This window comes from Styela clava, chromosome 8 (genome assembly GCF_964204865.1).
Source record: "Styela clava chromosome 8, kaStyClav1.hap1.2, whole genome shotgun sequence".
In the NCBI taxonomy this organism is placed as follows: Eukaryota; Metazoa; Chordata; class Ascidiacea; order Stolidobranchia; family Styelidae; genus Styela; species Styela clava.
The window spans coordinates 21566992-21582585 of NC_135257.1; the positions used below are offsets into that span (position 1 = coordinate 21566992).

Sequence of the window (15594 nt, forward strand, 5' to 3'; positions counted from 1 at the left end):
TGAAATTGCGTCACGACCAGGGATGGCCAATACCGAATAGTTCACTATATCGAATACATTCGAAATTAAAATCCAGTAATAGAATCTATGTGTATGAAGGAATTTTCATACAATAAACAATGGGAAAACTTCTATTTACAACCTGGCTATATTACCAGGCATTTCATGTTTGCAGATTATTGCGATATATATTTTATATAACATGAGTTGTGTTGATTAACAGAATTAAAATAATACGACAAGGCATTTTAAATAGTGGTATCGGTGATGGATTTGAATGCTTGCGCAACACAAAATAATCCTAGTAAAACGCCCATACTTTTAAATACCAACCATTATCCAAATTATTTGTCAAAAAGCGGGATAAAGTATGAGTTCTTTTTCAGACTTGTGACAATTTTTTCGTGAGTACAAAAATACGAATCAAAAAGTAATTATATTCGGGAACTTTACCACACATTTTAAGTCCGCAGATCGCCGTTGTATGTTTGTGTAATAATACTTTTATTATTTTATAAATACGAAAACTATTTATAATCGGGTAGTTTACCACACATTCAATGTCCACAGATCCCCGTTGTATTTTGTAAATACGAAAATACGAATCAAAAATTAATATCAATCGCGAGTTTGCCTCACAATTTATGTCCACAGAATGCCGTGATATTGTGCCCGAATATAATTAATTTTTGATTCTTATTTTCGTACTCACGAAAAAATTGTCAGAAGTCGGAAAAATAATTTATACTTCATTACACATTCAAGTCCACAAATCGCCGTTGTATTTTTGAGTTCTAATAGTTTTAATATTTTGTAAATACGAATCCGAAATTAATTATAATTGGGCAGTTTACCACACATTTCATGCCCACAAATACCCGTGGTATTTGGTATTAATACTTTCATTATCGATACTTTTGACCATCATTATCAAAATTATTTGCAAGAAAGCGGGTGAAAGTATTTTTCTAATAAATCAACTTGTTTCCCAACTTGTGACAATTTATTGGATATCGTAACAATTACGGCTATAAATACCGTATTTCCCGGCTAATAAGTCTACATGGCAAATAGGACGATGTATATTTTTAGCATTCAAAAAAAGGGGTTTTTCCATATAGGCCTCCAAGAAGACGGGTAGAAAAATTGTTCCCTGTTGTTCAGTTATGCTAATACGCTCTAATAATAATGTTTAGAACCAGATCACGTTTGTTTAGTAGAATCATACTCACAGAATTAACTATTTTTAACAATAAAGCGGTAATTTTAAGTTAAAAATCACAACCATTTTGAACAATCTATAATTTTATAGGGTCAGAACAGAACCAGATCATGTTTGTTTGGTAGAACCATACTCACGGAATTAACTATTCTCAACAACGAAGCGGTAAATTTTAATTATAAAGCGGCAATCATTTTGGACAACCTATCAACCCGAATGTTGAAATAATTTTGGAATGTGATAAGTTCCACACGGTACGTCCACGGGTTATTTCACAGCTGTGTTTCATGTCCCTGTCATTTTCTGCTGAATCGGCAAAACCAAAGGGTCATAAATCACTTACTTTATCTCGGTGGCGGTGGCCATGTTTTCTCTTTTAAGTAACGATAACCGGCCTACGATTAAATATCATGATTGGCAGACCCATAAGAACCAAATATAAGGTTAACACAAATTATGCTTGAGAAGACTAATGCGAAAAATAAGCAGGCCACATAAAAATAAAATAAACATGCTTTCTCAATAAGGCGCCCCACCCCCCAAAAAACCAAGCCAAAATTGGGTCTAGAAAAGCAAAAGCGACTTATTAGCCGGGAAATACGGTGATTGTCGATTTTTCGACTAATGGAAATGATTTTGTGAATTAAAAGACGAATGTCGGCAATGTCCACCAACGCAAACGTGCAAATGTGTCGCAACACTATGCGACGTACATTCGCGCTGAATATAAACAATCAAAATGCCGACTCTATTTCATCGTCATTACAATACGCGAGAAAGCGTAAAAAGTCGTTTGAAGATTCCGGTAGAACGAAACACCGTGTTTACGGCGAAAAGTGACTACTATTCGTAATTATTCGGAAATGAGCCGAAAAGGTATTCGAATACTTTGATATTCGAATAATTTCGAATATTCGATTCGTTTTGGACAACCCTGGTCACGACATGAATACGCGCAAGTTTCTGAATATTCGATTGCGGATAATTCTCATGTATATAAGATACGCGATGGAACTATATTAGTTAAATTAAGTCTCGATTGTATGAAGGCAGTCCGCTGATAGGATAGTTGTATAGAAGCTCATGATTTGGAAGTAAGAACTCAATTATAAAACTTGTTTGAAAACTTGGTTCAGTACAGGTTGCTGAATTTTAAACCAGATAGTGTCGAAGAGAGGGTTAATTGATGATTCCAGAAGTGAAAACAAACAAGACTATTGGTTAATTGTACGTTATTATATGACAGGACACATTTGAAACAAGAGAGCTATGCTCAAATATATGGACACGTATAGTCACATAATTTTGATGGCGTCATAGCAAAAAAAAAGTAATACCCTTCTGGAACAAAATTTTATCTTCAACTCCTGAAAATTTCAAAGCAGTTGGTCCAGTATTCGAAGAGAAAAACAATTTTTTAATAATGACGAAGACAAATAACAACAATCACAACAAAATTTTGAAACGATCGTTATGTCCACTACGTGTCCAATAACCATAAAATCTTTATTTCAGTTCGCATTTGGTTAACGAGAGTAGCGATCAAGAATTTATTTAACAAATGCTTCACGCGTCTATATGCCTATTTGAAATGCTATGCCGTTCCTAAAAACGTCTTTAACCTTTATAGTCCGGCAGAATCGGTCCTCAACATTGTTTTGGGACATTAAATTTTTTTTATTGTTTAGATATAATGTCGATGACATAAATAACGATACCCAGGTGGGTGTGGAGTATATCATGTTGAACAATTTTTTTAAGTGGATTTTGAGTATTTGTACCAAGATGACGCACATCCTGAACCCTAGCCTGGTAAACATACAAAGTTCAGGTTGTGCGCCATCTTGGTCGAATTCTTCAAGAGCACCTTTTTGTTAAAAACAATTATTTAATAAATACGTAACATGGCCGAAATTCAATTTTAGTAGAATAAATGGTAGTTTATTTCACTAATACAAGCCAAGATCCATCGACAGCATCTAGCCACTTTCTTTTGCGCTCTTCAAGCTACATTTGCGTTGCCGCGAGCATTTCGTTTTCCTACTTTAAGCTTAGGGAATTGGGAAATATTTTATTAGTTGAATTGAATTGAAATATTTGACCTCGCTGCAAACAAGGCCATGTAAAACCATCCACTGGTATCTAACGATGTGTAAAGTGTTTTCTTCTGGAATAACCGGAACCTTTCAGGTGCAGCATTGACTTTGGCAGGATTAATATATCTTTGTGGAGACAGAAGGTATACGTATGCCAGGGGTCGGCAACCTACGGCCCACGAGTCTTCGCTGAATTTAGTGACGATTATAGTCTTTACGTAACAGAATTTATTGTGAGACACGTGTATAGACTAAATTATATTATACCCTAACAAGTATATAATTTACAATTACTCGTTTAATGAGCCTATAAGTAGACAAATGGCAACCAAACACAAAAAAGTTGGTGCTAACTGCAAATGGTTTAATAGCGCAGAAAATATTTAAATGTTCAATCTTCGCGCGCATCTTAAAATTTAACTTCTGGCCTGTATGAAAAATGTGATTCGTCGGCCATCTGTTCGGTTTCTAACTTTCTCAGAATGTGCGCGGCCCGCCAATGACTTGCAAACTTTCATTTTGGTCCGCAAGTGACAAAAGGTTGCCGCCCCTGACGTATGCAAAACCGAGATGTGCACCTGTTATGCCAACTTAGTTGAGTCAAACATTTTGAACACTAGAACATCACACACATTTTGCTGCGTGCTTCGGTTGTAGGTAAAAACGCGCACATTTTTGCGTACATGCATTAAATTTCACTTGTTTATTGAGCTATAGGTTTTTGACGAGCTTCAATTATAAAACAAAATTTGATTCGAAATAGGTTGTTCAATTTTGAAAACTAGGTTTAGTATAGGTTGCTGAATTTTTGAACCAGATACCGATCTTAAGATCGATAAGTAACAACTGATAATAATCATTCAGGTAGATTGAAGTGCAAATTCAAAATCATTCTGACTGGATAATTACTAATTTGATATTTAAAAAGGCGACAGAGATGTTTCTTTTCTTAAAATCTTACATTTTTTTTGCATTAGTGGCGGGGGCCTTGTACACAAGATACCAGTTTAAATATTTCATCACACGTTCTTGGATAGAAGTTTAGCTCCAGAAGTATGTGCACCAAGAAGACGCACAACTTGAACATAGTATGTGTACTGGGTTAAGGTTCAGGTTGTGTGACATCTTGGTGCACATACCAGTGGCGGCGCGTCAATAGGGCCAACCGGGGCAATGCCCCGGTTGTTTTTTCGGTATAATAAAAAAGATTCGAAAAATACCTCAATATCGGTTGCACAGACTGTCTACACTAGCCATATTCTCCCGACATGGTTCATTTTTCGCTCGCAACGCGTTCGCTGAACGTCGACGGGGCGCCGCCGATTTTGCCCCGGTTGCTCATTGTATATCGTATTCTCTCTTTTATCTTCCACTCGTCGCGTTTGTCTCGTTTGTTTTCTGTTTCTTTTACTAAATCATCGGGGCCGATCGGGGCTAGTCCCGAAATTATGACGACACAATGCCGACGTTTCTTACAACAACGTTTTGACATATTCACGCATTCCTTCTCGTTCGTTGGTTGCTTGAAGAGTTGATAGTTTCCTCGCCTTCGTTTTTGTCGCTTGTTTCGCTATTTGAATCAGTTAGAGACCTTTAGTCCATTTGCTTTCGATTTTCCATATTCCTTTTGAGCTCCTCACTTCTTTCCGGCCTCGCATTTCTTAGCCTTAGACCTCATAATGAATAAGGTTGATGCACTACTTCGCACTCCGTTTTCGCAGCTGCCGCTGGAACAAAAGTTAGAGGTACAACGTCTTGGGCCTTGTCAACCAAAAAATTGTTCACTGGAACAATCCCATGACGGAGGAAAGCGTCGGCGTAAATTCTGCGCAGAAACTTGGTATAAAAAACACGAATGGTTGTGTTACAGCGAGGACAAAAGTGCACTTTTTTGTTTTTATTGCCTACTTTTTGCTGCCGCCCGTGACTCACGTTGGTGTAAATTTGGTTTTAGAGATCTTAAACATCTTTCCGAGCGTGCCAGGGATCATCAATCTTCTATGGAGCATCTGGACAATGCAGTAAAATACCGAACATTCGGAAATGTTAATATTGCAGCACAGTTGGATGAAGGACGCGCGGTTTCTATTCGTCGGCACAACCAAAACGTCGAGAAAAACCGCCATGTTCTCGGTCGATTGATAGATGTTTTGAAGTTCATTGGTTGTCACGAGCTGTCCCTCCGTGGGCACGATGAACGGACTGGCTCTTCTAATAGAGGGGTATTTTTGGATATGGTGGAATACAACGCATCCCTAGATACAGTATTGAGAGATCATCTTGATGCCGCAACTGTTTCGAAAGGGACATCTAAGGATATCCAAAATGATTTGCTCGACTCAATGTATAAAATTTATTTACAACATTTGGCTCTGAAAATTGAGAATTGCCAGTTCCTTTCGATTCAGTCTGACGAGGCAACTGACATCACGTGCGTTTCCCAACTGGCTGTGATTTTTCGGTTTGTGAAAGATGGTAAACCTACCGAGAGCTTTCACAGCTTTGTAGCAATCGTTGATCGCACGGCTTGCGGGATATCGGCTGTACTGAAAGAAGTGTTACAGCCTTACAACGTGAAGTCAAAATTGATAGCTCAAACTTATGACGGCGCGGCAGTCATGAGTGGGTCGAAACATGGTGTTCAAGTTTATATAAAAGAAGATTTTTCTCATGCGCATTTTTTACATTGTTATGCACACCAATTTAACCTCGTTATTAAAAATATGTGTCTTGATACCCCTCTTGTCCGTATATTTTTTGCAAATGTTTCGGGGTTTTCTTCATTTTTTTCCGTTTCGCCGAAGCGCTCTGACCTCCTTCGCCAGATATGTAGCCGCCGTCTCCCAGCTTGTGCACCAACACGTTGGAACTTCCAATCACGCGTGGTGCAGGGCGTGTCCAAAATTAGGTCTGAGCTCATTGAGTGTTTCAATGGCATTCAGAGCTCTCCGGTTTGGGACGAACGCTCTGTGAGGGAGGCGGCAGGTCTAAAGCGTCTGCTAGAAGATGGTGAGTTTTCATTTTTTCTCCACAATATTCTATCACGTGGATGTATTATGCGGCGCATTGCAGTCAAGGCTAATGGATGGAGCGTCTGTGCAGTCGTGTATTTCAGACTTCTGCGATGCTGTATCTCGTATCCGGGAAACAATACAATACGACGACACATGGAGTGTTTCTTTACGCCCTGCAAAGAAATGCTGTGACATTCTGGTGAATCAAATAGGCGATCGTCTGCGCACGGAACACCTTGCCGCGAACCCCAAAAAATTTTCAAAATTTGCACGTCAATTTCCCATCCATTTGTTGGCTACTGTCTCCAAATTTTACCCCATGATAAACGTGGGTAAATTGGAAAATGAATTGCGATGTATATACACCAATCAAACTTTTTTGAACATCACATCAACTTGCGCGCTCTATGGGTTCCTCATAGATAACACTCTAGTAACTACCTTTGCGGCGTCTGCAAAATTTCTGGACATCATTTTGACGACGCCTATTTCTTCCGCCGACGCAGAGCGAACATTCAGCACGCTGAAGCGTATTAAAACGTATCTCAGAAACACAATGAAGCAAGATAGATTAAATTCCTTGGCTGTTTTATCCATTCACAGAGACGTTATTCCTGGGATGCATGACTTTAATCAGCGCGTTATTGAGCATTTTGCTTCCAAGAAACCGCGGCGTGTTGCATATATGTTCAAGCAGTAGAAGTCTAGCAGCATATATATCTATGAGTGAGCGACGCATGTCCTTATCTTTGCATAACTTTCCTTTCTTCATAGTAACGTTTTAAACCTTATTTTAGGTTTTGTCTGCTTTCCCGAAGTTTCTGTTAATATGTCATTGTATTTATCTGGGTAAATATTGCCTTTCCTTTTGAAAGAGGTTTCAAAATAAACTATGTCTATATTTATTGATCCCTTGACTTGGACCGGTTTTAAAGACACTTTCTTATCGTTAAAAATTGTCGCTTTTGCCGATTGGTTGTTACCGATGGAATGGTTTTTATACTCATAAAATGATGGGAGAACTTACAGCGCTCATCCTGTCCCCGTAGATGGGGGTGACTTGGTCCCGCAGTAGCTTGCCCCGGTTGTCAAAATGACCACGCGCCGCCACTGGCACATACTATGGTGCGCCGAAGTTTCATAATAATATTAATCATACTACAGCAATCATAATTCCTTCCCAAATTGAGCAAAATTCTTCCCTGGTTGGGAAATGTTGACGCAATGATAAAAACTATCATTACTACATGAAGCACAAAAAACGAGTAATTATGCGCCTCACAAAATGGGAATAAAAAAGGGGTAAATGCTAGGGCTGGGAATTTCTGGGGAAACACTTTAACCGAATGTTATTTGAGACAACCATAAGAGGTACATGACAGCATCACTAATCGAACCCACCGGATAACTTATGGGAATTCCCCGATTGACAGGCACTGAAGTGTGTAAATTGATTGAGGTATACTAGTTGCTATGGTCATGTGTCATTTAAATCGATTAGTGGAGCAGTACAGGCTGGGCATTGATATACACATGATGAAATGATAAAGAAAATAAGACAAGTATTAATATAATTCTAATTGCATGAATAAAATAACCAGATCTATGTTCACATCATTTACAAATATAAAGTCTCTCACATATGAAATGCTGTTTACAACGTACTGTCCTTTCCGTATTGCTCACATGTATGATACTTATAACAAGAATAGATAATTATCTTTAATTGTATAATTGTGATGAAATGCTTTACATATTGTTTATAAATCTAATATTTCTCTTCCGTATGACTTTGCTCGTACACATAAAAACTGCACAATTACACGAAAACATCTGCGAAATGCTAAAAAACCTACATACATTGATTTCAAGTATGCGGAAGAGTTTGTTCATGTCTATATAAACGAGATAATTGCAAAAAACTTTCCACATTAGTTACAAACATGAGGTTTTCTCCAGTTCATACATGCAGAGCGGATGATAGTCCGCTTTTTTTATGCACCTGTGAATAATGCGACTTTGAAAAACTTTATTGCATCATTCACAAGAATACTGCTTCTCTTCACTATGACTTCGCTTATGTGCACGAGAACTGGATAAATGCAAAACACTTTTTGGAAAAGACTAACATTTGTGCGAACGTCCGTGTCGTGTTGTAAATATATTACATTCCGATATGATTTAGTTCATTGGACAATTGGAAAACTCTTTCCACATCGTTTACGAACATGTTTCTCTCTGGTATGAGTTTGTTCCTGCATTTTTAAACTACCGGTAAATGATTGTGAAAAACCGTTTACAAAAATAACGTTTCTTCTCATTATGAGTTTGTTCATGCACATGTAAAGTAGATAATTGTGAAAAACACTTTCCACATTTATTACAAATAAAAGGCTTGTCACCTTGTATGACTTCGCTCATGCCTACGTAAATGGGATAATTGTGAAAAATCTTTTCCACATTGTTTACAAACATGAGGTTTCTCTTTAGTATGGGTCCGTTCATGCATTTGTAAATTAAATAACTGCAAAAAACTGCTTCCACAATGTTCACAAACATGAGGTTTCTCTCCGGTATGACTTCGCTCATGCCTACATAAATGGGATATACACGAGAAACTCTTTCCACATTGTTTACAAATATGAGGTTTCTCTCCGATATGAATTCGCCCATGCATTTGTAAACTGAATATTTGTGAAAAACCCTTTCCACATTGTTTACAAACATAAGGTTTCTCTCCGGTATGAGTTCGTTCATGCCTTTTTAAATCAGATAATTGTGAAAAACCCTTTTCACATCGTTTACAAACATGGGGTTTCTCTCCGCTATGAGTTCGTTCATGCATTTGTAAACTAAATAATTGTGAAAAACTTTTTCCACATTGTTTACAAACATAAGGTTTCTTATCAGTATGAATTCGTTCATGCCTATGTAAATTGGATAATTGTGAAAAACCTTTTCCCCATTGTTTACAAACATAAGGTTTCTCTCCGGTATGAGCTCGTTCATGACTTTTTAAATCAGATAGTCGTAAAAAACCCTCTCCACATCATTTACAAACATATGGTTTCTCTTTAGTATGGGTTCGCTCATGCACATGTAAACTGGATAATTGTGAAAAACGCTTCCCAAATTGTTTACAAACGTAAGGTTTCTCTCTAGTATGGGTTCGTTGATGCATTTGTAAATTAAAAAACTGCAAAAAACTCTTTCCACATTGTTCACAAACATGAGGTTTCTCACCGGTATGACTTCGTTCATGCCTATGTAAATTAGATGATTGTGAAAAACTTCTTCCACATTGTTTACAAATACAAGGCCTGTCACCTGTATGAGTTCGCTCATGCATACGTAAATTGGATATACACGAGAAACTCTTTTCACATTGTTCACAAACATGAGGTTTCTCTTTAGCATGAGTTCGATCATGCAATCGTAAACTAAATAATTGTGAAAAACTCTTTCCACATTGTTTACAACCATAAGGTTTCTCTCCGGTATGAGTTCGTTCATGCCTTTTCAAACTGGATAATCGTGAAAAACCCTTTCCACATTGTTTACAAACATAAGGTTTCTCTTTAGTATGGGTTCGTTCATGCATTTGTAAATTAAATAACTGCAAAAAACTCTTTCAACAATGTTCACAAACATGAGGTTTCTCTCCGGTATGACTTCGTTCATGCCTATGTAAATTATCTAATCGTGAAAAACTTTTCCACATTGTTCACAAACATGAGATTTCTCTCCATTTTGCAAACACTGGCCATTGTCATATAATAAATGCAAATCAGCTAAAGACCGTAAAAGCGGCCAACTTCGGATGCCTTGTAACTTCGGATTAAATTTATTTTCAATCGTTTATATCTCGCCTAATTTATGTCATATTGTGCTTCTAGCAGTTTCTATAGTGAGTCCTTATATATTTAAATCTGTTATCATATTCAATTGCGCAATCCGTTTTCAAGCGTTGCGACTTCTACTGATGCTAACTTCCTTAAACTACCGTCATTCGATAGAGGGCGATAACAATGTAAATAGAAAATTAGACTGATAACGAGATATCGCAGGAGACTCGTGAAAGAATTGATATTCGAATAATTTTCATTTATTAAAATAATAGCATCTGACGCACACGTTGAACTTGATGTCACACAGACGTCGCTCACTTCGAAGACGACGTCATGTTGCGTCGCCGTTATAGATTTGACGCCAGACATTCGGGCGCCGACGAGTTGCCGTGGATTTGAAAATAGCAACGATATTCTGTTTGGTTGGATCAATATTGGCTAACATATACATCAACAGTTTTCTGTGAATCATAAATTCATGACATTAAATGTTGGAAATGTAATTTAATTAAATTCCTTGAAAATGACAATTAACTAAAAGTATTTTCGCTCGATTTGACTATTTCAAATTCCTCCATTTGGAACGGCAATATGGTTCGAAATAGAAAAATAGTGAGCGGTCGTGGAATACTGCGTAATTATAAAATATACAAGAGAGCAATGCTCAAATATATGGACACGCAGAACAATTCCCCAAAAATCATATGCGGTGACCAACGACTAACATACCGGCGGTGACTTACCAGTACCTGTATCGGGGTACCGTGACGGTACAGGGACTGTTATAGATATTTTAGGTCCTGTGACAATTGAAACATCAGTTGAAATATCTCGTGATATGAGTCAATTATGTACCGTATTATCGGATCAGGTACCGAACCACAGTCAAACATTTCACATAAAAACGTTACTAAATAACATGCGTCAACTTAACACCAGCCGAATCGGGGTACAATTTTTGGTACAGTGACTGTCATAGCCGTTTAGGGCTGATGGACAATTCGACTACACGGACAACTCACCAGGCCAACGGTGGTGTAGCCAGTCTGCGGACAATTTCATTCAAACCGCTATAAAACAAAAACCAATATATCTAACCCGTTAATTTTTTCACCGTGGGTGCATTGGCGGCATTTATTCTACACGCTAAACCTCGTATTAACTTTCTACGACAAAGGGTTAAAGCTATACAAATCCCCAAAGTACGGCACTCGAAAGACGTATTTGCGACCGAACGACCAGTGTGCGACCACGGATTTCAAGCCTTGATCATCGTTTCTGCTGCGTCGAGACTATCGCATACGCAGCCATACAGCAATCAAACAGACAAAACACGGTGGTCGCAAATTGGTTGACAATTGTTGGTATTGTGACAGCGTGAAAACATTGGGCTTCTAATTGCATTTCTGACCGTCATATATTTCAAGAACACGGTTATTTCGAACAAAACTCGTTAAATTATAAACAAAGCACCCCATCACAGCAATCAAACAGACGAAAACACGGTGGCCGCAAATTGGTTGACAAAGATATTATCGACGTATCGGAAATGCACACCCCCTATTCCCCCTCCTTCAAATGTAGAAACGCGAAACTTTCAAATATGGTTAAAAGAAACACAACTCTACCCACCTGCCAAGTTTCATCTTTTTATTTCTCATATTTGTATGGATTTTCAAGCTTTTGACAGCTACGAGTTAGTTCAGTGTCACCGCGCTGTGTTACGGTACCAGAACTTCTCTATCTTTAGAAGGTCCTGTCTTGTGACAGCGTGAATTGAAATTGCAAGATGGTCCGTTGGACACAAAATGGCGTCCGATATCCGCAGAACGTTTAATGACGTCTATTACGGCCGCTGTTCACGATGCTACGAATCTAACAGTCTATTTAACCCTTTTGTCGCAGACTCGCAGTCGTATGTTCCGCCGTGTAGGTATAACCGTCGTTTAACTCACTGCTGCACTCACTGAAACCTGGAAACCCCAAGAAACTGTCCAACACAATGTTTTGATGTTACATCCAAATCGTGTTCAAAGATGACCAAATGAAATAACTTAGATGTTATGAAGCGTTCCAAAATAGTGTCTCAGTGGACTGATGAAATGTTCCAATATAAAGTCTCAATGAATTGAAGAAGTGTGTAAACTGCAATTAAAATAAGAGTAAAACTTATAAGCAAAACACAACAGTGATGATCTAAAAATACCAGAGACATTGGCAAAATACAGTATAGGCTACCGGTACTTGATCACACGATAAAGAAGGCATGAATAACTTATGAATAAAGAGCAGTGTTTTACTTATTCTATACTAATATGAATTTGGAATGAAAATCATATATTAAGCAAGTAGGAACACTCAGCAAATGAATTCCTAAATACAGAAATATCTTCACATAAAATATGACTTACCGATTTTTTCGGCTAATAATATCACAAACAAGCAGGTACTTCAATATTTAACATTAAACAATCTTAACTGTATGGAAAAGAATAGTATATTAGACCAAATCAGAGAAGCACAAACCCTGTCAGCCTGTTCAACAAAATCCTGAAAATGGCGCAACCACGAGACAAACTTGCGCAACAATCTAAAGTACCACAATGAGGCGACAAAGGGCAATAAATAAAATGACGGCTGAGCCATCATTTACATGGCTCCCCTAGAAATGCTATTTCTATACTAAAATAAAATTACAATTTCACAATGTCTATTTCTGGCTCCCTCGTCGGGAATCTTCTCCCGTATCTCCACTCTCCAAGAAAAGAATCAACTTTTGGATTGGACGATCAAGAAAGAGAACATCCTTTATACGCTTTCCTCTCTCATCGAGTGTTGAATCTCCTATGTGAACTCGAACTCTTCGAACATGACCATCTGCATCAGGATAGACATCAACAATTCTTGCCATCTTCCACTGATTTCTTGGTGTATTTTCGTCAACGACTATGACAATATCACCAATTTTGAGGTCACGTTGAACTTTGTTCCACTTTTGACGAACTTGGAGTGATTGTAAATATTCTTTACGAAATCGAATCCAAAATTCATTGGCTAAATGCTGTACTCTCCTCCATCTTTTACGCGAGTACAAATCTTCCCTTCCAAATACACCTGGTGGTGGTAATACAAGTCTTGTCTTCGCAGTCAACAAATGATTAGGCGTCAGAGGCAGTGGTGAATCAGGACATGACAAATTATCCACAACTAGAGGACGTCCATTGACAACTGCTTCAGCCTCTGCCATCAGAGTGCGAAGAGAATCCTCATCTAGTTGCCTTCCATTTTTTTCCAGGATGGATGAAAGAACTGCTCTAACACTACGAATTTGACGTTCCCAAACACCTCCCTGATAACTTGCAGCGCTGACATTGAACTTGAATGGGAAATAATCACAATTTTCTCGAAGTAAAACTTCTTGAATTTTTGAATGATTCATTGCCTGTAGACCCTCTTTTAATTCTCTTGATGCTCCAACCATGTTGGTTCCACGGTCACATCTCAGTTGTCTGATTGGCCCATTTCTGCAAATAAATCTTCTTAGAGCATTTATAAAGCTGTCGGTTTCTAAACTTGGGGCGATTTCAACACGAACAGCACGCGATGCCATACATGTAAATAAAACTCCATATCTCTTGAGTTCTTTTCTCCTTTCTTTGATAATGAAGGGGCCAAATAAATCTGTAGCACAAAATGAAAAACACGGACTATCATCCATTCTGTCTTTTGGTAAATCAGCCATTTTCTGTTCTTGAAATGTTCCTCTAAGTCTCCTACATTTTGTGCAGTGATGTATGAAACTTGAGACAGCTGCAATGCCAGAAACTATCCAAAATCCAGCAGATCTTATTTCATTGAGTGTAATTCCACGTCCTTGATGTTTCACAACTTCATGATAATGCTTGATTATCAGAGTTGTAATATGATGAGTCTTGGGCAATATGACAGGATGCTTCAATTCTTCAGGCAAACTTGAATCTTTCAATCTTCCCCCAATTCTCAACAATCCATCAGATCTTATACATGGATCAAGCTTGAATAATGATGAAGATTTCTTTACAGTATCGAATTTCTTAGGTTTGTTCAATATTTCGATTTCATCTGGATACACTTGACACTGCATAAGTTTTAAAATTATCTTCTTAGCATCTTCCATCTCTTATACAGTTATTGAATCAAAAGATGATGTCAAATTCTTGTTTCTACGATTTTGAAGAATTTTCAGCCATCGGCATAAAATGACAACAAATCTCTGAGCTTTGTATAAACTTGAAAACATTGACAATCTTTCCAAAAAACTTGGGAAGGATTGCTCTTTTACTTCAGTCAAAAATGTCACAGAATTACGTATTTCTGGATCCGAAGCATCAAGCTCTTCGAATTCATGTGAAAACTCTTTTTCCACTGTAAGTGGTTTCCACAGAAAATCAGGTCCCTTTAGATATCGATCATGTTTGGTCAGTAGATCTTTTGGACACAAACCTCTTGAGGCATCATCAGCTGGGTTGTTCTTTGTATCCACATAAAACCATTGATTTGGCTCACTATGATCACGAATCTCTTGAACACGGTTTGCCACATATATGTGAAATCGACGAGAATCATTTGAAACATAACCAAGAACAACTTTACTGTCTGTCCAATATGTTTCCTTGATGTTGACAAAATTCAATTCTTGTCTCAACATGACTCCAACCCGAACAGATACAAGTGCCGCAGTCAATTCCAATCGAGGTATCGTGATAGGTTTCAATGGTGCTACTCTAGACTTTCCCATCACGAATGAACAATGAATTTGATTTTTCTGATTGGTCAGTCTTAAATAGGTGCACTGGCCATATCCACGAGTCGAGGCATCACTAAAGTGATGTAATTCAGTTTCCTTGATTTCACCAAAATTACTTGGCTTGAAACATCGTCGAATTTTTAATTCGGCAAGATGATGAAGATCATTTCTCCATCGCTCCCATCTTGGTTTCAAATTATCTGGAACGGGTTCATCCCATTTGCACTTATCACGACACAACTCCTGAAGAATGCGTTTTCCTTCTAAGACAACAGGAGCAATAAATCCGAACGGATCATAGATTGAACATACTGTTGACAGAATTCCACGCCTTGTGAAAGGACGATCTTTCAAAGTAATACGAAAAGTGAAACTGTCATCCACAATACACCATTGAACACCCAATGCTCTTTCAACTGGTATTGGGTTACTTCCAAGATCTAAATTCTTGAACTTTGTCGAGCGATCATTCTCATCAACAGCTTGTAAAACTTCATTATTATTAGACACAAATTTTGTCAAATTGAAGCCACCTTTAGCACACATTTTCTTACTTGCTTTGATCAACGATGTTGCTTCTTCAACACTATCAACTGACTTTAAACCATCATCAACGTAGAAATTCTTT

The 15594-nt window shown here is 37.8% G+C and overlaps 1 protein-coding gene across 1 annotated transcript; it reads right to left on the reverse strand.

Moving 5' to 3' along the window:
• Window positions 1-7451: 7451 nt before the first annotated feature.
• Window positions 7452-10827, reverse strand: LOC120329734 (uncharacterized). Its single transcript, XM_078115165.1, has 2 exons — window positions 9394-10827; window positions 7452-9345 (listed from the first exon to the last, which is right to left on the reverse strand). The coding sequence occupies exons 1-2, from the start codon at window positions 9931-9933 to the stop codon at window positions 8731-8733; spliced, it is 1155 nt and encodes a 384-aa protein (XP_077971291.1). The 5' UTR covers window positions 9934-10827; the 3' UTR covers window positions 7452-8730.
• Between the last annotated feature and the right edge of the window lie 4767 nt (window positions 10828-15594).

Excerpts from the sequence above, each read along its gene's own strand:
- LOC120329734 (XM_078115165.1), bottom strand. The coding sequence starts at position 9,933 with ATGCATGAACGAACCCATACTAAAGAGAAACCTTATGTTTGTAAACAA. Across the intron at positions 9,346-9,393 it reads ATACTAAAGAGAAACCATAT|AGTCATGAACGAGCTCATAC; the intron begins GTTTGTAAATGA and ends TCTGATTTAAAA.